At 34.1% G+C, this 25,884-nt stretch overlaps 1 protein-coding gene across 1 annotated transcript in view; it reads left to right on the forward strand.

Moving 5' to 3' along the window:
- The first annotated feature begins 6,507 nt into the window (after positions 1 to 6,507).
- Positions 6,508 to 25,884, forward strand: part of LOC110582200 (cullin-4B-like) — a 169,468-nt gene continuing 150,091 nt past the window's right edge. Inside the window, exons 1-9 of the mRNA XM_044912036.1 lie at positions 6,508 to 6,721; positions 10,562 to 10,677; positions 17,502 to 17,605; positions 17,875 to 17,944; positions 21,088 to 21,161; positions 21,852 to 22,014; positions 22,113 to 22,202; positions 23,404 to 23,486; positions 24,067 to 24,134. Coding sequence (XP_044767971.1) covers positions 6,514 to 6,721; positions 10,562 to 10,677; positions 17,502 to 17,605; positions 17,875 to 17,944; positions 21,088 to 21,161; positions 21,852 to 22,014; positions 22,113 to 22,202; positions 23,404 to 23,486; positions 24,067 to 24,134 — 976 coding nt within the window. The 5' untranslated portion in view covers positions 6,508 to 6,513. The remainder of the gene's footprint in view (positions 6,722 to 10,561; positions 10,678 to 17,501; positions 17,606 to 17,874; positions 17,945 to 21,087; positions 21,162 to 21,851; positions 22,015 to 22,112; positions 22,203 to 23,403; positions 23,487 to 24,066; positions 24,135 to 25,884) is intronic.

Here is a 25,884-nt window from a genome sequence, read left to right on the forward strand (position 1 = left end):
CACTTGCTGTCTGAAAATTATGTTACTTTTGTCAGGAGCACACAAAAGAAGCTGGTCACAGAATAGTGTGTGTGTGGTGGGGCGGGGGGGAGGTTAGGCATGTATAGCTTTCGTGGTTTCCATGGACCAATCCACCAATCTTGGCTGAGTCATCACCCAAGAACATGCCTTCTTGATGGAGTTTATGTCATCTTTTCAATGCATTCAGAGTTCTGTCACTCTATCAACACTTTTCCACTCTTGTTATGCAGCGAATGAATCAATACTCTTGACTGGATGAGAGAGAAATGAGCTTCTTTGGCAACATCCCATACAGTTGGGAAGGCTGAGTGTTCATTCACATGGTCTCATTTTTCTGTGGGAGAAATCATGGGGTGATAAGACCCTTCTTGTCCCTAAGTTGAGTTGTCTTGGAGGAGAAGGGATATGAACAGTCAATCTGTTCCTTTTACCCTCTCCAATGCATCCAAAGTTGTATTTTGTTTATTTGTGTGTTTTAATTTGTGGTAAAACTTCTTTTCTGGACTTCTACAAATGTTCTCTTGTCTGTGGGTGATTGTCTAAGACAGTGTTTTGACCTGAATTGTACTGAAGCAGTTCATAGGGCAGGGTCTATTGGCAGATCTGAGATATATGTACATATTACCTGACACTGAGGTGGGTAAAACTCCTTTTGGGTCTCTTGACATTTGGTGCTGGATCCCACATCTCCTACAGAAGCACTTGTGTGCATTAGTGGATGCCAATTTCTTCTTGATATGAAGGACAACAAAACAAGGGTATCGATGTCACCATTTTTTAAGTGTAAAATTCCATAGCATTAAGTGAATCCACAATATTTTACAAGTTATCACTGTGCATTTCCAGAGTTATTTCATCATCCCAAACAAAAACTCCATACCTATTAAAAATAATTCTTCAAACTGGAAAAAAAGTAAAACTATTTTGAAGGTTCCCTTGATAGAGATACCCAATGACCATTTACAAGGCAAAATTTATAAAGACTACAAAGACAGCCTACTCTGGATTCTTTAACAACCTGTAAGTAGCTGATAGTCCAAATAAGGTCTTTTCCCACCTTGGCTAAGTAAAACTGAGAACCTGTATTAGTACGGTTAAATCAGATTCTTTTGTGGCCCAATAATTCAAGACTAGAGAATAGAAGAAGATTAATGAATGAGTGAAGCTTGGATCAAAATATCCTATTACTAGACTGGCAAATATTCTGTTTCAGTTCATCTGACAGAGTATGGAGGGAAGATATTTTCATGATGTCAGGAAATCAAGGAGGTTATGTAATTGTGGCAGTATACATCAGATACAAGAAGTCTGGTAAGATTCTCAAAGGATTAAAAAATCAATTGTAGGGTTTATGGAGAGTATTGGGATATATAGAAGGAAAAAATCAAGTTTCTACTTGACTTAGCTCATTAGGACAAGATATTCCAGTTGTTTCATGTTCAAAATCATTACATATCTTACCAACATCTGTTAAACTTAGAAGATGAAAAAATACATATTTTGGGTTTTCTTATAGTTTTTTTTTAAGATTTTATTTATTTATTTGACAGAGAGAGACACAGTGAGAGAGGGAACAGAAGCAGGGGGAGTGGGAGAGTGAGAAGTAGGCTTCCCGCCGAGCAGGGAGCCTGATGTGGGGCTCGATCCCAGGATCCTGGGATCATGACCTGAGCCGAAGGCAGATGCTTAACGACTGAGCCACGCAGGCGCCCCTTCTTATAGTTTTTATATTTGTTTTTACCTTTCTATCCCATTAGGGAAGAGAGAGTTTTAACATTTATACAAATTAGTGAGTAAAGAAGAGGAAGGTGGTAGTGTCTTTCTTTTGTTTAGATTCTGAGGAAGGAGAGGATTTAAGTTGTATTGACAGTGCTGAAATTTTAGTCACTCTTTGACCTGGATTTCAGAGGAGAAATGGTGTTCACTCATTAGGGCAATATATTGTTAAGGTAAATTGTTGAAAATATAGACATAATTGTCCAAGAATAGAAACATGTGTACCACTGACCCCAGAATACTCTATTGATTCACCGTAACCTTTATTTTAACGCGCTAAATTCTTCTTTCTGGAGAACACTTCTCTGTTATCCAAGGCATAATAAAGAAGGCCAATGCGCCCTCATTAATGGACATTAATATTAACGATTTAGAGATTCAATAGTCAGAGTTGAAGTAAACTTAGTACAAAAGTCAAAAGTTTTTCAATCTGACCCTGTTTACCCTTTGTGAATCACGGGGATCAGTATTTCATTTCATCTTCCTCGAGGCTGAAAACATGATTCACTTCATTTAGCAAATATTTATTGTGCTAAGTAGGATTCTAAGGGATGGGATTATAGAGGGGAATAAAAGTCAAAAGTTCTGATCCTCATGAATCTCATATTTTTGATAATGCCTTCGGTGTCACAATTGTTCAGCACTATGGGTTAAAAAAAAAATAAAGGGTTCCTGCAGTACTATAAGAATAGTGAAATCTCTTCCCTCGGCTATAAACAAAAGTAACCTACTCAACTTTCTTGAACTTCTCTTTCCTATTGAAGAATTGGAATAATTAGTGTGTCTACATCTCCTAATATTGATAAGAGAATTAAATGCAGTAACTCTAAGGAAGTACTTACATTGTACTTGGCACTCTGTTATTTATTAACTCTTATTATACTGTTTCTTTCTGCAGCGAAGAAAGAGACTGGGCCTGAAGGAATGCAACTAGTTCGTAGAATTTTTAAGGTTAATAATAAGGACAAAAGAGTATGTTTCGTCTGTTTTGTGAAAATGCGGTGGTCAAGTATTTTTTATGTTTTTTAGATTCCAGTTCGTTAACATGGCAGTGTAGTATTAGTTTCAGGTGTACAATACAGTGATTCGAATATGTTTTGATAAATATGTCGTAAGTGAACATATACCCACATACATTTGTTTAAATGTATTTATTTGTTTACATATATCAGTTTTCAGTGATTTAAAAGATTTAGCAACCCAAACTATATAAAGTGGTGAGAGTAGCAGTTACTGGCAGGCACCAAAACATGCACATGGGGAGAGTGTAACTCCAACTATTAACTATGCCTTGTAGCAAAATGAAATTAACAATAAAAATGAAATTTGTTTTCATCTACACATCTACACCAAAATTTACAAGGTTCAGTTTAACCATACTATTCACTGTGGTCTACATAAAGGTTAATTTAAATAATAAAATTACCAGGACTTACAGCACAAATATAAAAGCTAATCAGAATAATTGTTCTTTTTGTAAGAGGATGAGGAACTTTATACCTTTAATTAAGCTGGTGGGTGGTAATTTTTCCCTATAGCATAACTGATGACTTTTGGCAGGTTTTACATTTGCTTTGAAAATATACTGGATGGAGGCGCTTAACCCCTCAGGAAAGGATATGCAGAATTGATACATTTAAGTTCCACATTCAGATCATTTAAAAAACTGCATATAGGAAGAAGCTGGGTGGGACGACAGTGAAATGGAGAGTAAAAACCAAGCTGGTCCAGGGTGTCCTGAAGGCTGTAAAATGCAGTTTAATCAGAGTGCCATTTTTGCTGTTGTTGTTCAAATGATTTTAATTATTGGAATGCACAATTTTTTTTTTTTTTTTAAAGATTTATTTATTCATTTGAGAGAGCGAGAATGAGAGAGTACATGAGAGGGGGGAGGGTCAGAGGGAGAAGCAGGCTCCTCGCTGAGCAGGGAGCCCGATGCGGGACTCGATCCTGGGACTCCAGGATCATGACCTGAACCGAAGGCAGTTGCTTAACCAACTGAGCCACCCAGGCGCCCCCACAATTTTTTTAATATGCAATAAAAAGTCTTAAAACCTGAAAAAAACCCCTGCATATGTGGGGGGCTTAATGATTTATCCCAACCTCCCTTTTTTTTTTTTCAGTGTTAATGATCTTGTAATTGTACGACACATTTCCATGGACACGGCTCTAGCTCCTTCCCTCTTACTCCTTGCTGAACCCAGGGCGTAATTTTAATTGCCAACTGTTGGTCCTAATGGGAATTTGGACCCGTCACTTCCGGTGGAGACACGTTGAAGTCTCGCCTGGCGAGACCGTGAGGCCGTCGGGTAGTCAGCGGTCGTTTCTGAGGTACTTTTCCGTCTTTTAGAGAGGCAAGTCCTTTGTAACCCAAAAACAAAATATGTGTAAGTTATTACTAGTTCATTATACCTTAACCTTAAGAGTAGTGTGTTGCTATTTTAGCTCTCAGCAATTAACAGGCTTCTATTAATTTCGTAACCGATTTTGTGTGTGAACATTTTCTGTGTTGACCCTCGTTCAGTGTTTTAAGTTTGCCACTTAACATGCTATTTTTGTCCGCCTTTCACGTTTTTATATTTCTTTTATATATTTTATATATTTCTTTGTTTCTTTTTCTTTATATCTGTTTTGACTTTCTCTTTGATTCATGTTTGTCCGTCTATTCTGTGGTTTAGTGCTGTAAGGTGGACTCTCAAGATATTTCTCTTAATATTTTTCTTCTTTTCCAGCTTTTCTTGTGATTTCTTTCATGTTTATCATCTTGTTACTTTTGACTTTTGTCTGTATGCTTTGTTTTTCTATAAATCTAATTTTGAATCTCTGACTTTTGTCTGCCCATTTTTTGTGTTCATCTGTTCCCATTTTTCTGTCTCCTGGTTTTGTCTTTTTTGTTTGTTTGTTTTGTTTTTTAAATGCTTTTGAGTCGTAGTACGGATCTTTGTTTCTTTCCGTTAAAGTCATTTAGTCTTTTCATAAACTTGTCCTCTCCAGTTCTTGAAGTGTTTTGTTTCTTTGTTTTCTTTTCACTCAGTCTTTCCCTAGTTCTATCTTTAGGGAAAGAGTTCTCCACAGATAGAAATTTTGCCTTGTGTATCTGTATTGTTCAGACTACGTGTACTGACTCTTTTATCTCTATTTCGTTAATCTTTCATTTTTTATCCCTAGGCAGTGCAAACTGTTTATATCCTCTCTCCCGGAATGCCTGTGACTTCCTTTAAGGTTTCTTATGCTTCCTTCCGGCCCCTAATTTCCTCTTCTGCCTTTCTTTCTTGCATTTCTTTTTCTGAGTCTTTTGTGTTTTCATTTTCTTTGTAATGATATCTTTACTTCTTCATGGATGCTTTTTAAAAATGTCTTGTTGGGTTTCTGTTGCCCTGTATATTTGTTTTTGTGTAGTGTTGCTACCCTTTCTTCCCTTAAATCTCTCTCATGTTTATCCATATATTCATTTCTATCATAGTGTATTTATGCCTTTCTCATTATGTGAGTAAATATTACTTGCCTTGCTTTTTCTTTTGTTTTCCTTCTGGTTTCCCCCTTCCTTTTCCTATATATCCTTTCTCTCTTATTGCTTCTACTTTGTCCCCCCCCCCCCCCCCGCCCTTAAAATCTCATTAGGCTTAACTCTTTCTGCCTGTGCATCAGTTTTTACTTATTTATTTTCTCATTTTGCATCTTCAGTTTGAGACTTGCTAGATTTTCTGGACCTTTATAATGGATGTTTCATGAGAGTCCAGAGATTCTTTTGTTTACCGTTACATTCCAAAACACCTGACTGGTACACAGTAAACAAATGTGTTATGTTCTGCCTTTTCTAACTTTCTGTACTTCATTTCTTCCTGTCTGATTGATACCTCTTTTAACTATTTCTGTGCTTTGTGTTTGTCTTTTTTTTCCTTAGGCTAGCTCTTTGTTGCAGCAGGTTGCAAAATGTACTGATACAGGTGCCTTGCATGATTTGTTTTGTTTTGTTTTGTTTTTCTTTCAGTCTGTATTTTCATTTTCTGTCTCTGAGTTTCTCTCTTTTTCGTTTTTTTTCTCTCTGCTTCCCATTTTCTCTTGTTCTCTCATCTTTAGTGTTTCTTTCCCATATTTGCCCTCTTCACATTATTCTAAAAAACTCTTTCACAATCATTTTCTCATTTGCTACTATGTTATCATTGAAACTCACTTCTTGTTTCACTTTCTTTTCCCTTTGCTCTTGGTTATTTTCCTCTTTTTGTTTTGATGGTTTATTTTTTTCCATTGTCTTTATTTTCATGTTTTCAAAATATTTCACCCTCCTGACCTGGCAATTAGTGTTGTCCATTTCTCTAGAGATTATGTATACTTGCTGATGGTCTTTCTTCATCTGCTTCTGTGTACTATTAAGGAAAAAATGATTAAAATATAGCAGCAAGGGTCAGGAGCCCCTTAAATGCTTTTCTTGTTTATCTCTCTCTTTTTATTAAAGATTTCATTTATTTATGCATGAATGGGGTGGGGGGCGGGCGCCTGGGCCCAGAGAGGAGGAAGAAGCTCACTCCCTGCTGTGCAGGACCATGGAATTGCCACTTGAGCCAAGCACAGATACTTAACTGACTGAGTCACCCAGGCACCCCTTGTTTATCTCTTTCTGATCCTTATCTTCCTCCTTTTAACCAACTTCTTAAATCTAGTAGACAGAATTATAAACTGGATTTTTTTTTTAATTTTACAGGACTTAATGTAAAAATGGCTGAGGAAGACTCATCATCATCTTCATCTGCTACTGCCTCTCAGGAACAAGAACAACTTAAAAACAGAAACTTGCTAGTTTTCTCTGTGACTGCAGACCATCACACAGATGACTTGACTGAAGCCTCCACAACTCTGTCTAGTTTTGCCAGTATCAAGCTTAGCACTGGCTCTGTCAAGAAATTAGTAATCAAAAGCTTTAAAGGTAACATAATGATCATTTTATTAAGATTTCAGTTTTAGCTGCTCATACCCTATTGCTGCTTTTTTATTTTAAATTCAGAGAGATGGAGTTCTATTTTTTGAGGCACAGTTAATTTTTAGAAGATTTAGGAACATTGTTTTGCACTCTGAAGACCTGAGTCCTGGCCATGATATAACCATGGAGTAACTTTTGACCTTTGGAAAATCACTCCATGCTTCACTTCTCTGTTTCCCTCTAAAATACATTTTAAGTTCTCTGTTTGACTTTGAAATACCACTGTCAGCTGCCACACCTTTGTAGATTATATTGTTTCCCATCTTCTTAGTGAGTGGATTTGTAATATTACTGAAAAGTTGTCTTACATAGGAAGTAAAAAGGCAACAATTCAAATTTTTGATAACTTATAGAATATGGTGAAAAATTATGCACTTGGATATAAATAATGAAATCATAATAAGATCCATTACTCAGAGTGGATGCATTTTAGCATTTAAAAAATTCTGAGGCGGGGCGCCTGGGTGGCTCAGGTCATGATCCCGGGGTCCTGGGATTGAGCCCCGCATCGGGCTCCCTGCTCGGCGGGGAGCCTGCTTCTCCCTCTCCCACTCCCCCTGCTTGTGTTCCTTCTCTCGCTGTGTCTCTCTCTGTCAAATAAATAAATAAAATCTTTAAAAGAATAAATAAAAAATTCTGGGGAAATATTAGTATAAAAAATTAGAAACTCAACAGAATTATAGAATCAGTTTTTTTTAATGTCAAATTTGTAAAACAAAATCCTTACGTGGGTATTTTTGAATTTTAAAAACCAACATTTTTGGTAGCTGGTTGCTTGTTTTTAGTTTACAGAGTTTAAAGGACATATACCAACCTTGTTGCTGTCTTTGTCAGGAAAAAATTTAACTTTTTCTATTTTAATTAATATTATTAAATAACTCTTGTACTCAGTTCTTTTCTGCTTATAAGTACAGCTCTTCCTTGTAAGTAAAATAACAAATATTACAAAATTTCTGTTTAACATGCCACATTTTCTAGAACTTTCCAAAAATAAATATTTTTAACATTTTGCCCCCTTGTTTTTTATCCAGACCCTAGTGCATGCTGGATTTATTATGCAGAAGTTTGACTATAGATTGTTAAAGTGTAAAAAAGCAATCTTTAGGAAGTAAATAATATTTCAAATAACATGAATTTTTGGAATTCACGTTATAGTCATGCATTATTGATTGAAAGAAAGTTTGAATTTCCAAAATTTTTTAGTATATTTCAGTATTTTTAGGATAAATTTCAGTAACTGGAATGCCCTGGTCAATGCATATTGTTTTTTTTGTCAATATTAGTAATTAAAATTTGTGTTTTCATATTTATAGCTTAACTAAGTTAAATACCTATTACAGTTATTTAAATAATTTTGACTAATTTCATATTCCTACATGAAAGATATAAAAAATTTGTTTCAGATTTTAAAACATTAAACACAAATTTAGAAAATATTCTGGTGCAGTGAGATGGAACATTGCAGTATTTCTCTTGATCATCATCATCAAATATATGACTTTCAATTTTCTTTGCTGACTTTTTTATATTAACTCATAGATTTGAGCAAACACTTCTTTCATGATATAATAATGTTTTTCAGGGTTTTAAAATAATCATTCTTTTAGGGAAAAATTTGTATAATAGTAAATTTATTGAGAGCGGGAGAGAATATGATATATAAAAAAAAGAGACCTGAGGTGCCTGGGTGGCTCAGTCAGATGGGCATTGAGCTTTTGATCTCAATTCAGGTCTTGGTCTCAGGGTCTTCAGTTTAGGCCTTGCCTTGGGCTCCATGCTGAGTGTGGAGCCTACTTAAAAAAAAGAAAAGAAAAGAAACCTAATTTTGAAGTTATTCTTTGCCTAACAAACTACCAAAGAATTTTGAAATAAAAATACCAATTTTTCTTAAAGATGCATATTTCTGGTTTGATGTTTTGCCTTCTAGGTGGCCTAATTTATATAAATATATATGTGTAATAAATACATATATTATGACATATATGTTATGTACATATATGTAATATAGCACTTAACTATGTGTGTATATCGTTTCCCTTCCAAATCTTGGATTTTGGTTGTTTTCTGGCTCAGTTAATTTGTGTTTAATTTTGTATTACTGTTTTTCTTGTTGTAGATTCACTTTATTAGGCTTTACCAACTTATTAAGTAGAAACTTGTCATTTAATTGGAACATTAGTTTTGTTTAGTAATTTAAGCAAGGAAGTTTCTTAGTTTTTGTTGAGACTCTCTTTTATTAATTCTGTGCTTATATATTTACTGAGTTGAAATTCACATAGCATAAAATTAGACATTAACTGCTTTAAAGTGTACAGTTGTACACTTAGTGACAATATTGTGCACTACCACCTCAGTCTAATCCTGAAACGTTTTTTAAAGATTTTATTTATTTATTCATTTATTTGAGCGAGAGAGTAGGGGGAGGGGCAGAGGGAGAGGGACAAGCAGACTCCATACCGAGCATGGAGCTTGACTTGGGGCTTGATCCCAGGACCCTGAGATCATGACCTGAGCCAAAACCAATAGTCAAATGCTTAACTGACTGTGCCACCCAGAGGCCCCCAATTCTGAATTAAATAATTTTAATCATTTTCATTTAATAAGTTCATTTTAATCACCTTAAAATGGAACCCCATATTCATAAGCATTATCATTTCCCTGTCTGTCCTTTTCCCTTCCTTCCTATCCTCTACCAGGCAGTCAGCAGTTTGCTTTCTGTCTCTATGGATTTACATATTCTGGATGTTTGAGATAAATGAAATCATTCTACAAGTGACCTTTTCTGACTGGATTCTTTCCTGTAGTATTGTGCTTTTGAAGTTCATTCATGCTATAGCATGTGGGAATGCTTAATTTTTATGGCTTAAGTAAAATTCCATTATATGGACATACGTGCTGCTCTGAACATTTATGTGTAGGATTTTGTGTGAATGCCTGTTTTTAGTTCTTTTGGCTACATACCAAGAAGGCAATTGTGGAGTCATATGGTAATTTTATGTTTAAGTCATTGAAGAACTGTTAAACTTTTCCACATTGTCCACACAATTTTATATTCCCACCAGAAATGTACAGGGGTTCCAATTTCCCTGCATCCTCTCAAAAACTTGCTATATCCTGCCTAGTGGGTGTGAAGTGTTATGTCATGTTTTGACTTATATTTATCTATTTACTTATTATGTTGAGCAACTTTCCATAAGCTGCTTGGTCATTTGTATATATTCTTGAAAATGTCTGTTCAAATCCTTTGCCTAGTTATTAATTGGGTTTTGTAACTGAGTTGCAAGAATTTTTTATTCTAGGTACTTGATGCTTATCAGTTATATGGTTAGCAGATATTTTCTTGTAGCCTGAGGGTTGTGTTTTTGCTTTCTTGATTTTCCTTTGATGCACAAAAATTTTACATTTTAACTTAATGAGCTCTCAAATAAGTTATCTAATGTTGCTTGTACCTTGGTGTCATTTATGAATTTATTGCAAGATTCAAGGTCATGAAGATTTATCCCTGTATTTTCTACTAAAAGCTTTGTAGATTATGCTTTAATATTTATATTTAGGCCTTTGATTTTGAATTATTTTTTGAATATATTAAGAGAGCAGTTTTTCTTCACTCTTTTGAATGTGGGTGTCTTGTTGTCCTAGCACCATTTGTTGAAGAGACTATTTTTACCGACTGTGAATGGTCTCGACATACCTGTTTAATTTGTCTTAAATGTATGATGATATTACATATTATAGTATTTTGACATTCTCTTCCAAACTTTTGCTCCATAATCTTTTACTTATTAGCTAAACCTCTAATACTGGAAAATTACACTGAAGAAACTTGGCAAAAATTAAAAGAAGCTGTACAAGCTATCCAGAACAATATCTCTGTTAAATACAGCTTGGAAGAACTCTATCAGGTATGTGTTATTTTTGGATATAAATACTCACTAATCATAATGGAGTCAGGATTTATATTAATAATTGTATTTGCTTGAATCTGTTTTATCGTCATGCATTGTAATCATGGAATCCATCATAGTTTACAATCATGCCGTTCAGTTTCTCTATTTATATTTGGTGGATTTATTTAGCTACAATTATGCTGCATACACTTGCTTTTATATATATATTCTCATTCTTCAGGTTATTTTAATTCAGTTTAATTTAGCAGGGTTTTGTGTACATTTTTCTTATTTTAAGAAGAGTCTAGAATGGCTTTTTGTTAAAATTGGAGAGAAATATAATTTGTTCTTTATTGTTAAGAGTCTCTTAAGTTTGTTTCCCTATTTCCTTTTTCCCCCTTTCCCATAAGTTCGTCTGTGTTCTTTCCTAAATTCAACATATGAGTGAGATCATGTGGTATGTGTCTTTCTCTGCCTGACTTATGTCACTTAGCATGATACTCTCTGGCTCCATCCACATTGTTGCAAAGATTTCGTTTTTTTGATGGCTAATTTTCTATTGTAAATATACCACATCTTTTTTTTTTTTTAAGATTTTATTCATTTTTTAGAGAGCGAGCGAGAGAGAAACAGCATGAGAGGGGAGAGGGTCAGAGAGAGAAGCAGGCTCCCCACTGAGCCGGGAACCCGATGCGGGACTCGATCCCAGGACCCCGAGCTGAAGGCAGATGCCCAACCATCTGAGCCACCCAGGCGCCCTACCACATCTTTATCCATTCATCAGTCGATGCACATTTGGGCTCTCTCTGTAGTTTGGCTACTGTTGATAATGCTGATAAACATCAGAGTGCATGTACCCCTTTGAATCTGTATTCTTGTATCTTTTGGGTAACTACCTAAGAATGCAGTTGCTAGATCGTAAGTTAGTTCTATTTTTAACTTTTTTTTTTTAAAGATTTTATTTATTTATTTGAGAGAGAGAGAATGAGACAGAGAGAGCACATGAGAGGGGGGAGGGTCAGAGGGAGAAGCAGACTCCCTGCTGAGCAGGGAGCCCGATGCGGGACTCGATCCCGGGACTCCAGGATCATGACCTGAGCCGAAGGCAGTCGCTTAACCGACTGAGCCACCCAGGCGCCCTATTTTTAACTTTTTAAGGAGACTCCATACCGTCTTCCAGAATGGCTGCACCAATTTGCATTCCCACCAACAGTACAAGAGGGTTCCCCTTTCTTCACATCTCACCAACTCCTGTTGTTTCTTATGTTAATTTTAACCATTCTGACAGGTGTGAGGTGATATCTCATGGTGGTTTTGATCTGTATTTCCCTGATAGTAAGTGATGTTCACATCTTTTCATGTGTCTGGTAGCCATCTGCATGTCTTCTTAGGAAAAGCGTCTATTCATGTCTTCTCATTTCTTAACTGGCCTATTTGTTTTTTTGTGGTGTTGAGTTGGTAAGTTCATTATAGATTTCGGATACTAACCCTTTATTAGACATCTCATTTGCAAATATCTTCTCCTCTTCTATAGGCTGCCTCTTAGTTTTGTTGTTTCCTTTGCTGTGCAAAAGCTTTTTATCTTGGTGAAGTCACAGTAGTTCATTTTTGCTTTTGTTTCCTTTGCCTCTGGAGATATGTGTAGTAAGAAGTTGCTGTGGCTGAGGTCAAAGAGGTTGCTGCCTGTTTTTGATTGGTTTCTTGTTTCACATTTAGGTCTTTCATCAGTTTCGAATTTATCTTTGTTTATGGTGTAAGAAAGGGTTCTGAAGTCATTCTTCTGCACGTGGCTGTCCAGTTTTCCCAACACCATTTGTTGAAGAGACTGTTTTTTTTTTCCACTTGGTATTCTTTCCTGCTTTGTCGAAGATTAGTTGACCATAGAGTTGTGAGTCCATTCGTAGGTTTTGTCTTCTGTTCCTTAACCTGTTTGTCTGTTTTTGTGACAATACCATTCTGGTTTTTTTTGTTGGTTTTTATGCTGTCTTGATGACTATAGCTTTGTAATATAGCTTGAAAACTGGAATCATGATGCCTCCAGTTTTGTTTGTTTTTCAGGATTGCTTTAGCTATTCAGGATCTTTTGTGGTTCCACATAAATTGTAGGATTGTTCTAGCTCTGTGAAAAATGCTGGTGGTATTCTGATAGGGATTGCATTAAGTGTCTAGATTGCTTTGGATACTATAGACATTTTAACAATGTTTATTCTTCCAATCCATGAGCCTGGGATGCTTTTCCATTTATTTGTGTCTTCTCCAGTTTCTTTCATAAGTGTTCTATAGTTTTTAGAGTATACATCTTTTACCTCTTTGGTAATATATCTTACTCTTTTTGGTGCAATGGCAAATGGGATCAATTCCTTGATTTCTTTTTCTGCTGCTTCATTATTGGTGTTGGAAAATGCAACAGATTTCTGTGCATTGATTTTATATCCAGTGACTTTGCTGAATTCATGTATTAGTTCTGGCAACTTTTGAGTGGAATCTTTTGGGTTTTCTATATAGCGTACCACCATGTCATCTGCAAATAATGAACCTTTGACTTCTTCCTGCTGTCTTGGATGCCTTTTCTTTTTTCTTTCTCTCTCTTTTTTTTTTCTTATAGCTGAAGCTAAGTCTTTCAGTACTATGTTACATTCTTGTCTTGTTCTTGACTGTAGAGGAAAGGCTCTTAGTTTTTCCTCATTGATAATGATAATATTTGTGGTCTTTTGTATATGGTCTTATGATGTCGAGGTGTGTTCCATCTATACCTATTTTGTTGAGGGTGTTTTAAAGAATGGATGCCATATTTTGTCAAATGCTCTTTCTGCCTCGATTGAGAGGATCAATATGGTTCTATTCCTTTCCTTTATGAAGGTGGTGTATCCTGTTGATTGATTTGCAAGTATCGAATCACTTCTTCAGCCCAGGAATAAATCCCACTTGGTAATAGTGAATAATTCTTTTAATGTACTGTTGAATTCAGTTGGCTAGTGTCTTGTTGAGAATTTTTGCATCCATGTTCATCAGAGATATTGACCTGTAATTCTCCTTTCTCATGGGATCTTTGATTTTGGAATCAAGTAACGCTGGCTTCTTAGAAGGAATTTAGAGGTTTTCTTTCCATTTCTATTTTTTGAAACAGTTTCAGAATAGGTATTACTTTTTCTTTAAATATCTGGTAGAATTCCCTTATAAACCATCTGGCTCTGGACTTTTGTTTGTTGGGAGATTTTTGATTACTGCTTCAATTTCTTTGCTGGTTATGGATCTGTTCAAATTTTCTATTTCTTTCTGTTTCAGCTTTGGTAGTTTGTATGTTTTTAGGAATTTGTCCATTTCTTCCAGGTTACCCAGTTTGTTGGCATATAATTGCTCAGAATCTCTTATAATTTTTGTATTTTTGTGGTATGGTTGTGTTTTCTCCCCTTTCATTTGTGATTTTATTCATTTGGTTCCTTTCTCTTCTCTTTTTGATAAATCTGGCTAGAGATTTATCAATTTTATTAATTCTTTCATAGAATTGGTTCTTAGTTTCATTAATCTGTTCTGTTTTTTGTTGTTGTTTCTCTGTCATTTATTTCTGCTCTAATTTTATTTCCCTTCTTCTCATGCCTATATAGGCTTTATTTTCTCTTCTTTTTCTAGTTCCTTTCGGTATAAGATTAGGTTCTGTATTTGAGGTAGTTCTGTATTGCAATATGTTTCCGTCTTAATACTGCCTTGGCTATATCCCAAAGGTTTTGTACTGTCATGTTTTCATTTTCATTTGCTTCCATGTACTTTTTAATTTCTTCTTGAATAGCCTAGTTGTTGGGGCACCTGGTTGGCTCAGTTGGTTAAGTGTCTGACTCTTGATCTCTGCTCAGGTCATGATCTTAGGGTCATGAGTTCAAGCCCCATATTGTACTTAAAAAGAAAAAAAGCCATTGTTTCCTTGTTGACTTTCTGCTTAGATGACCTGTCCATTGTTGTGAGTGGGATGTTCAAGTCCCCTACTCTTATGGTATTATTTTCAATGCATTTGTTTATCTTTGTTATTAATTGATTTATATATTTTGGTGTACCAAGTTGGGGCATACATATTTACTATTGTTTCATCTTCTTGATGGATAGACCCCTTAGTTATGATACAATACTCATCTTCATCTCCTGTTATCGTCTTTAAAATCTAGTTTGTCTGATATGAGTATGGCTATTCTGGCTTTCTTTTGAAGTCCATTTACATCATTAGGTGGTTCTCCATCCCCTCCCTCACTTTTTCTCTGCAGGTGTCTTTAGGTCTAAAATAAGTCTCTTGTAGACAGAATATAGATGAATCTTGGTTTTTTTGGTCCATTCTGATACCCTTTGTCTTTCAGTGGGAACATTTAGTCCATTTACATTCAGAGTAATTATTGAAAGTCATGAATTTAGTGTTACTGTGTTACCTGTAGAGTTGGGGTTTTTGGTGATGTTCTCTGTTCCTTTCTAGCTAGTCTTTGTTGCTTTTGGTCTTTTTTCCCCAAACTGTCCCCTTTAATATTTCTTGTGGGGCTGGCTTAGTGTTTACAAACTCCTTTAATTTTTGTTTGTCAGGAAATTTATCTCTCCTATTCTAAATGACAGCCTTACTGGATAAAATATTCTTGGCTGCGTGTTTTTCCCATTCAGCAGGTTGAATATATCCTGCTACTGCTGTGAATCTGATCTGTCTACCCTTGTAAATTAAGGACTATTTTCCCTTGCCGTTCTCAGGATTCTTTTCTTGTCTGTGTATTTTGTGAATTTGACTATGATTGCCATGGCAATGGTTGGCTTTTGTAGAATTTAATGTGAGTTTGATATCTGTATCAAAATTATTTGATTGATATCTTCTGGATTTTGATATCTGTATTTGATAGCTGTAATTTGCTCAAATAGGGGTGCCTGGATGGCTCAATTGGTTAAGTGTCTGACTCTTGATTTTGGCCCAGGTGATAATCCCATGGTAATGAGATCAAGCCCCACACTGGAGTCTGTGCTGGTGTGTTTAGCCTGCTTAAGATTCTCTCTCTCCTTCTCCCTCTTACCCACCTTCTGCCTCCTCCCCCACCACCACTTGTCTGCGCATTCTCTCTCTGCTCTCTTAAAAAAATATTTTTGCTCAAATAAACATTCTGCCCCTTTTTCTCTTTTGCATCTTCTGGGACTCCTGTGATATGAATATTATTCCATTTTAATAAGTTGCTGAGTTCATTCTGTACATCTACCTTCATGATTCTTTGTTTCCCTCTTCTTTTCATCTTATATTTCATAATTTTATCTTTGTACCAGTGATTAATTCCTCTGATTCATCCATCATCATGATGACATCCATTTGGGATTGCCCTGTTCCATTAGCTTAGTGGTTAGCTAACCACTAAGTATATTGAGATATACTTAAATAATACAGCCAAAAAACAAAACAAAAATTTTTCTCTGCTTTTGAAGATTACAGTTGTATTGGGGCATTCATTCATTGCTTAGCCCGGCTATTTACAACTCTTAGACTTCTTTCGTTATATCTGGGTATATCCTTAATGTAAACCTAAAGTGAATTTAGGGTCTCTTCAGCTCTTTTCTGAGAATGTTCTAGGATATGTGTGGCCTTCTTGATTTTTCTGGCATACACAGGAACTTTCAAAGCACTAATTTTTTGGTATTTCTTTTCCAACCTCTGATGCTTTCTAGGATTTTCTTGTATGCTGCTCGTCCTGTTTGTTATCTCTTGCCTTAGGTGACTAAGTCAGTATATTTAAATTCCTTTAAAATTTATGACAAAGTCCCCAGTTTGGTTCTTTCTGCCTGAAGATTCAAGGCAGAAAGCACAAAGGCAAAATCCAGAGTCAAAATACATTTATAGTTCTTTGCGAACAAGGTCTGTATTTCTCCCTGACTATAACCAGTAAACCATACCGGCAATTTTCACCATGGTAGGTGGGTAAGTTAATACCAAAATGTAGCAGGTTTTTTCTTCATTAAATGTTCCTTTGTTTGCAGGGGTTTTGGTGAGGTTCCAGAACTCTGAAAAAATTGATTCTGATAGTTTTGCTGGCCTAATTTTTTATTTAATGGAGAGTTAGAGTTTTCTACCGTTTTTGGTCACATCACTCCAGTGGTCAATGGAGTGTATTTTAATACAAACAAAATAGTTTGTTCTATTGTTTTAACAGGCATTTTAAGCACACTTGATAAAATTGTGTATGGTTGTAATTATTTTACACATTATTTTAAATTCTTTTCTTAATTTTTTAATTTTAAACAAAGATAATCTTTTAAACATTCTGAAAGGTAAGACATGGTTTAACTTATGGTTTAGCCAACTAATTTCAGGGAATTATTTTAAATTTTCAAAAGTTAATTATGGTGAAGTCTGAATACTTAGACTTACTGCTTAAGAATGGGTTTGTACATACTAATTTGGATGGAAGAATTTTGCATACATTTTCCTAGGCTTTCTGAATTATAAATTTTGAAATTTCTTTTTATCATTTAATAGTCATTAATGTGTTAACACCATTCCTATTCATTTATTAATTCATATGAAAGAAGTTCATAATCAGGGGCGCCTGGGTGGCTCAACTGGTTAATCATCTGCCTTTGGCTCAGGTCATGATCCAGGGTCCTGGGATTGAGCCCCTCATCAGGCTCTCTGCAGGGAGGCCTGCTTTTTCCTCTCCCACTCCCTGTTTGTGTTCCCTCTCTCGCTGTGTCTCTCTCTGTCAAATAGATAAGTAAAATCTTAAAAAAAAAAAAGAAGTTCATAATCAGTGGTCAGTATTATCAGTAAATGTGGAAGAAGTAATTTAAACTATATATTTTTTTCAACTTACACATACACATTTTTAATTTTTCAGAGTGTTGAAAACCTTTGCTCCTACAATTTATCTGGAAACTTACATAAACAGTTGAAGCAGCTTTGTGAACAGCACATCAAAGCAGAAATTCATCAGTTCAGAGAGTATCCTTTTTTCCCCCTTTGAATTGTTTTTCCTCTTTGAGTTTCCCCTTTGAATTTCCATGTCGGTATCTGTTCAATGGAATAATTTATTTGGCATATGGGATTAATTTTGTTTTTGGTATCTTTATGTTTGTTTAAGACTTAGAGATGCTTGGTCTATGGTTAGCATTAATCAGTTTTACCAAATATTGTCTTTTAGAAGTTATATCTTCCATTTGCAGAATGTGTGTTAGTTTTAGAATATAAAATTTTTCTTAACATTACTTCATGTATTCTTTGGATATTGGCCCTTTTCTAAAGAAAATGGATAAATGCTGGCAAAATCATTGCAGACAAATGGTAGCTTATAGAAATTATATTTTTAGTTAAGAGAGTTATTGTGGAATGTGTTAAATGGTCTAAAAACAAAAAAAAATCCAAAATATAGTAACTCATGCTTTATTTAAAAACATGTTTGGAAATGCTTTTATGGTAGAAGTCTATTCTTAGTTCTTTAAAATTTCAATTGTAATTTACTGGTTCACCTACAATTGTAAAGTTTTTTTTCAAAGAGACAATTATATTTTAGATATAGTTGTGTTTAATAATTTGAGATTAAATGAGAGTCACAGAATATATCCCAGATTTAGCCTCCCTAAATAAATATTACCTGAAATTATTAATTTATCATCTGAGGTTTGAATATAAAAGGGAATGTGCTGTAAAGGAATTGGAGCTATAACAAAGGGAATTATACTAAATTAGGTAAATAAGCTGTTTTAAATATTTCAACACAAGATATTTCTGTATTTTGAAGATGAAAATGCAATGCAAATTGTGGTTGCTTTTCAATTTTGGTATAATAAAGTGTGAGATAATATAATGTGTTAATACCATTACTATAAGTTTTAAATATTTATTTATTGTGTGAAAACAAAACCGTAAATTCAAATCTTCACTAATGGAAAGCATTTTTCTGTTTCTTACATAAAGACTAAAAGCTAGAATAGACTAAACTATTCATATTCCTTAAAATAGTGATAGGAATTTATATTTTTAAAATGTAAAAGGGAGGGGCCCACATGAATTATGATTTGAAAGTATTAACTGATTGTTTTTTTTAAAATGTCTTTATTGGGGTATACCTGATATATGAAAAGCCACAGATACTTAAGCATGAGGTTCAATAAGTTTTGACATATTTGTACCCCTGGGAAACCATCACCCCAATCAACAGTGAACATACCCATCACCTCCAAAAGTTCCTCTTATTGTTTGTTGTCCCTGCCCCTGAGACCTAACAGGAGCTGGACATGGGTCCCCTCACTCTGATAGCAAAATCTTTGGCTGCCTCCATAAGAAGAAAAAGCTAACACTCTATGCCTCTTGTGTAGCTTATCTTACAGGAATTCCAAGGGAGGGAGATGTGAACTTTGATTGTTTAAATGAATGTTTGGAGTTGTTAAACCCATTTTTACTCATTTCCAATTCTCACTCATATCGTCCTTAATCATAGATGGCTACGACATCACAGTTTTCTAATTTTCACACTTACATAAAAAAGTGATCATGAGTCTTGGCTCAAAATCAAGGCTATGAACAATGCGACTCTCAGTCTCCTTAATGTCACACAGCACTGTACATGACAAGATTCTCTGGGCAGCATAATTACCCCTTTCCATAACACTTCCAAATGCTCTGTGCAGAGCTTCAAGGGGAATCAGCAAAGAAGTGCCAGCTTAAATGTTTTAAGTTAAAACCAAAAAAGTACATATTTTCTAAAACAGAATATCCATGAATACAATGATTGCCAATGTTAAGAATGTATGAGCATATTTTAAAGTCTTACAAATTTAATTACGTTATTTATAGAGACTGTGAACTTGCCACAAAAGTAAAAGTCTGTGATACCACATTTAGGCTATCTTTGTGGGTTTTTGATCCAGTTTAAAGGATTGTATGTCAGGGGAAACAAGCATGCTATTTATGTTTGTTACTCCATGCAATATTTAACCAGCTAGGCTGGAAAATACTTCCTGGAAAATTCTTACTCATTAAGATATAGTTTACAGGTTATCATTTCTTTCAAATTTTCTAGGCTCTTCTCTCTTTATACCACTCTGGTTTTCTCTTGTTTCTCTTTTGGTTTCTCCCATCTGTTTATATAAGTAAGTTTGAATAATACATAAAGGTGTATTTAAATTATTAATGCTCTGTTTCCTTTTACAGATGATGAATTCTTTACAAATTTTTTGCGATATAATTGTGTGCATAACATTGTGCAAGTATAAGATGTACAGGATGATGATTTGATGGATTTATATACTGTAAAATGATTACCACAGTAGCATTAGCTAATACCTTCATCACCTCTCCTAATTACTAGGACATTTAAGGATCTTATTAAATTTCAAGTGTTTTTCAGTATTCGGGGTGTTTAATTTTCATCACCATGTTTTACATTAGATTTCTAAAATTTATTTACATTATAAGTGAAAGCTCGTATCCTTTGGCAATTACTGTTTTAAAATTAAAATGATTAAAAACTTACTTCTTAACAAATTAAATTTTTATTACTAAATTAGTGTAACTGGAATTTAATACTTAGAGTTTTCTCATTTTACTTTTCTAGTACAGCAAATGTTAGTGGATAACACACTAGTGAAAATCCTTTGGTTTCAGCAATACTTTTTAAAAATATAATGGCGACTTGAGATAAGAATGTTTGAGAACTGGTATTCTTGTATATGCTCACGTTGCAATTAATTTGTACATAACCATTATATTCACAGTAAAGAATTCTCTTGTTACTGTGTCTTCTTTTTTTTTTTTAATTTTATTTATTTATTTGAGAGAGAGAGAAGTAGAGAGAGAGAGCTAATGAGAGGGGGAGGGTCAGAGGGAGAAGCAGACTCCCTGCCGAGCAGGGAGCCCGATGCGGGACTCGACCCCGGGACTCCAGGATCATGACCTGAGCCGAAGGCAGTCGCTTAACCAGCTGAGCCACCCAGGCACCCTTACTCTGTGTCTTCTAATATAAAGCATAAGATCTTATATTTGTACATAGCCCTGGTCATAGTAGGTATTGCTATTAATTCTTCACATTTCTTCTTGTTTTATTATCTACAACTCTAGCTCTCTTTTATTTTCAGTCTTCTAATCTCCTATTGTTTCTTCCAAGGTTTGTTTGGCAAACTATATTTATCACTGATACTGACATATAAGCAGTTTTTACATAAGAATAAGCTGTATGAATAAATTTTATTTGTATATCTCCATTAATCTTTATTATTTAACAACTAGCAATGAAGAAAGAAAGTGAAAAATTTGAAAGGTTCTCTTTCCAAGATAAATAAATATATTACTGCCTATGTTTGATTTATAGATTGATAAGGATGTTTATAAATGTGCTTTTCTTAAGAATTAAGGTTTTATTAGATGGATAATAATTTAACCCAAAATCTTTCAGATATAATGTTTTACCTTTGTTTTATTTCTGACAGAGCATGATTAGGAACATTTTTCTGTTCCTAGATAGAACTTATGTTTTTCAAATTTCGATGTTGTCTTCCATTTGGTAAGGATACAAATAATTACTTGAAATATTGTTGTATATAATTTATGATCACTTTTTTATCTACTAAGTGAAAGAAGACATAATAAGATAAATTTATAAATTTTCAAAAATAATTTTGAAAATCCATGTTTCTCTATATCATGAAACAAAAATGTTTTAAAATTATTTTTGATCACGCAGTAGCACACCTTTAAGTGTTAATTTTTAATTTATCTCAGTGTTAATAAACTATCTTATTTAGGAAACATACCAATTCTAAGATATATTCTAGGATAATGAATCACATTTTATATACTTTATTATTAAAAGACTAAAAACAGTAAATTGACATTGAATTGTGCTAATTAAGGCTAAAAATCTAAAATAAGGCAAGTGTAGCAGCTTTGGAGTTATCCTAAATTTTTTTTTTTTGTTACGGAGTTATGCATGACATCCAGTATACTTTATATACTCTGAAATCTTATTTATTCTGATTGATTTCAGACCATCAAAAAACAAATAGAAGAATTTAGCCAACTGTCGGTAGAATGAACTTAACATCACAGCATATTTTGTTTTGCCTGTGGGTAGTGCATTATATATATGAAAGTATAACTGATGGCAAAAAAAAAAAAAATAAGCCAAAACTTACAGTAAGGTTTCAAAAATATTTATTTAGGCAGGTTTTTTTTGTTGCTGTTGTTGTTTCAGGGACATGGGCCTTGAATTATTTAAATCACATATAATTTGTGATCAGAATGTTCACAGCAGGATCATAGATGGAATTCTTCTGTTCATTGAAAAAGAAAGAAATGGTGAAATGATAGATCGATGTCTGATTCAAAGGCTTTTAACTATGCTTTCTGATTTGCAGGTAAGTAATTTTTTAACTTTAATTAAATTGAAACTAATTTCTAATCTGATATTTTAAATATCAGTTTTAACTGAATTTTTAAATATATTCCATCTTAGATTTACCAAGAATCATTTGAGAATAAATTCTTAGAAGAAACAAGCAGGTTCTATGCAGCAGAGGGAAGGAACATAGTGCAAAAAAAGGAGGTATTTGAAATCAAGATGACCATTATAAGCTCTTTAATTATCTGTAAACAGATCATTAAATCGTTGTGGAAGAACCATGTTTATAATTCCTATATATGTTTTGACGTACTTTTCTTGCTGACACTTAAATTTTTTTTCTTCTCTTCTTGGTCAGTTGTGCTAAAGTTTTGTCAATTTTGTTGACCTTTTCAAAGAACCAGCTTTTGCTGGTTTTTTTCCTATTGATTTTTTCATTTCTGTTTCATTAAATTAACACACTATTATTTTTTGCTTGCTTCAGGTTTAATTTGATCTTTTTCTAGTGTCTTTAGGTAGAAAATCAGTTTTAAAAAGTTAGGTTATTGTTTTGAGATCTTTCTTTTTCTAATGTAGTTGTTTACAACTATAAATGGCCCCGTAAGTAATATGTTAGCTGTGATCCTTAAATTTCAGTATGTTCTAGCTTCATTTTCAATCATGTTAAAGTATTTCCTAGTTTCCCTCTTGATTTCTTCTTGGACATACTATTTGTTGAGAAATGTCATGTTTAATATCCACATATTTGTTAATTTCTCAAATTTTCTTTTTTCCCCCATTTTCAGTCCATTGCAATGAATGTGATGAATGAATGAAAGAATTTTCATTCTTTTAAAATACATTCACTTGTTTTGTGATTTGAGGGGGTCTGTCTTGCAGAATGTTCCATGTGTGCTTAAGCAGAATGTGTATTCTAATGTTGGGTGGTGTTTTGCAAATGCCTGTTAATTCTTGTTTAGTGTTGTTAAAGTCTTCTCTTCTTTGCTGGTTTTTGTCTTGGTGTTCTATCCATTATTTATCTTATATATCATATATATCCTTTTTATATATCACAGGTGTATATCCTGTGTATACTATATGTCACCAGCTATTGATGTCACCAGCTGTTGTTGAATTCTCAATTTCTCTTTTCATTTCTGACAGCCCTTTGCTTCAAGTATTTTATGGTCTTGTTGTAGTTATATTAAATTTCAAACCACAGTGTTTTCTATTACAAATTATACTCTGTTTTATAATTCTTGGCATTCTGGCTATATAGAAGTGAACTGAGAATATAGCTGTATCTTTATGAAACTAAACTGATAAGACAGGGATGTTTTTGTTTGCTTGCTTGTTTTGTTTGTAACTTTTGTGCTTTTTAAGTCCTATGATTCTTAGAAATAGGAAGCTTAAAATATTCTTTCAGATTCCAGGGTGTCTTTACCATATCAAGAAGCTCCTAGAAGAAGAAGTAAACAGAGTTAGAACCTACCTACCCCTTAACACACAGTAAGAATTATATATTATATAATTATGTATATGATTATATATTTATTTACATTTTGAGATTTCTACTATTTAAACAGATAAATAATTATCATATGATAGGATGAAATCATAAATTTCTTTCCTTTTTTTGCTTAGTTCCTTCCTCCCTTCTTTCTCCATTTGTATCAAAGTAATGGGAATGCCTTATAAAAAGAAATTTCTTAATAAGTTTATTTTTCAAGTTTTTGGTGAACCAAATTAGGAAAATTAATTTTGGAAAATTTGTTGTTGATCTTGTTAATTTACAGATGAAAGAATATCTTGTATGTGAAGTCAATGTCTATTATAACCTAATCTCCTCAAGTTAAGTAATGATAATTACAAGTCATTTTTTAAAAATCAGGAGAGGTCCACGCAATAAAATTTAATCTTACTGAAGACCATTAAAACCATCAAAAATAGCAGTTTTTTGGCACTGATACATGAGTAACGATTTAAAACAAGAAGTCAAAGTTGATAACAAAGGCACTGACCTTTTGGGGAGCAGTTTTAACTCTCCAGTACGAGAATCTTTTAGTAATCTACAACTGTTTTTAAACAGGAAGCTACTGATTGCTATTGTAGAAAAGCAGCTTCTAGGTGAACATTTATCAGCAGTTCTTCAGAAAGGTAAACAAGAACAGATATGTTTAACAAAATAATGTTAAGGAAAAATAATTTTAATTTTTTTCAATTTTTAAATTTAATTATTGTGTTCTGTTAGACGTCTTATTTGAAAATGATATATATGAAATGAAATATAATTTTTTTCTCATTTGCAAAAGTAGTTTGTGTCATGTAAGTATATTCAGGTTTTTTTAAAGTTGAGAATACTAAATGACAGTTATATATACATACCTCAAAATAGTAATGTGATGAAGGGTTTTCTTTGACCTTTTAAAAATGTATTACATTATTAATGTATTACATTTTTCTGGTGTTTTAAAACTTTAGATTATAGGTCCTCTTGAGCACATGTTTTGCTTTTCTTCTGGTATTTTCCCATTATTCACATAAGGTTAACATTTGTTCAACACATATGTATTGAGTTTTTTCTTCTTGGTGCAAAACAAGTGTACTTGATACAGGGTGAATGCTTCTAGAAAGCCTTATTAAGTGAGTGCATGTGAACTAAAACCTGAAGTTGAAAAGAAGCACATCAATGAAAGAAGGAGAGTCTAGGGGCTCCTGGGTGGTTTAGTTGGTTAAGTGTCCTGGGACTCTTGGTTTAGGCTCAGGTTGTGATTTCAGGGTCCTGAGATCCCTGCCTCCATCCCCTCCCACTCCCCACTTCACACTTCCTGGCTCAGCGGGGAGTGTGCTTGAAGAGTCTTTCCCTTTGCTCCTCCCCCACTTGTGCACGCATGCTATCGGTCAAATAAATAAATAAATCTTTTTTTTTTTTTAAAGCAGAGTCTCAGTCTAGTGACCTCTGTCCAACAAAAAGATTTAGGCAAAATTAGGGTAAAAAGGGAAGGGCTGGTGTTGCTGAAGTATACTGAACAAGATTTTATTAGACAATGATAAATGTTGGTTTTAAACTGGAGAGAGTACATGTAGATGATCACATTGGTCTCTTGAGCAGTTGGATTATATTGTGGATATGACTGAAATCTTTTGAGCAGAAAGAGCATGTAGGAGAATATTCTAGTAACTTGGCAGAGAGAGAGCCCTGGCCTTATGGTTAAGAAAGGAGAATGTCTCATTAATTAAGGTAATTTTATTGTTGGGCAACAACTTGATTTCATCTGTTAATCCACACTGTTCTATAATGTTAAGTTTTACTCTTATCCATGGTACATATTTGGTTATTATGTTTACTTATTATCACTTGAAGTGACTTGTAAACAGATGAACTAAAATTTAACCATTTTTTTTACAAGAGAAATATGGAGTGGGAAAAACATAAATACTGAGTTTTTTCTGTTAGAAGTACATTCATATGATCAAAAAGAGATTCATTAAAAATGAAAAAAAGAGATTTATTAAAAATAAATGACCTACTTGAAGTGCTCAGTACGTCTCAGGGGCATCTTTATCCCTCCACACTGGGCAGTGCCTGCACACATCTTTCTCACCCTCCTCCGAACTGCGTGATCTGGAGCGTGCAGACTGGCCCAGGCTGTGTGGCTTCAGCTGCAGCTTTTCGTGGCAGTATCAGGGGGCTGCATACAAGCTGCTTGGCACCTCACGCTGATCCTGATCCCTCAGTGACGCAGGGAGCAGTGATGTTGGGCAGCTTTGCGGCCTGGCATAAATGGATTTGGAAAATTTAGTTTGTAAGTCAAATTTGATTTGACTTCAGAAATACCCTTAAAAGAATTAATTTGATTTACTATACAAGGGGACTTGGAGGCCTTCTCCTGAAATTAAAAAAATA

Source organism: Neomonachus schauinslandi, chromosome Y (assembly GCF_002201575.2).
Source record: "Neomonachus schauinslandi chromosome Y, ASM220157v2, whole genome shotgun sequence".
Taxonomy (NCBI): Eukaryota; Metazoa; Chordata; class Mammalia; order Carnivora; family Phocidae; genus Neomonachus; species Neomonachus schauinslandi.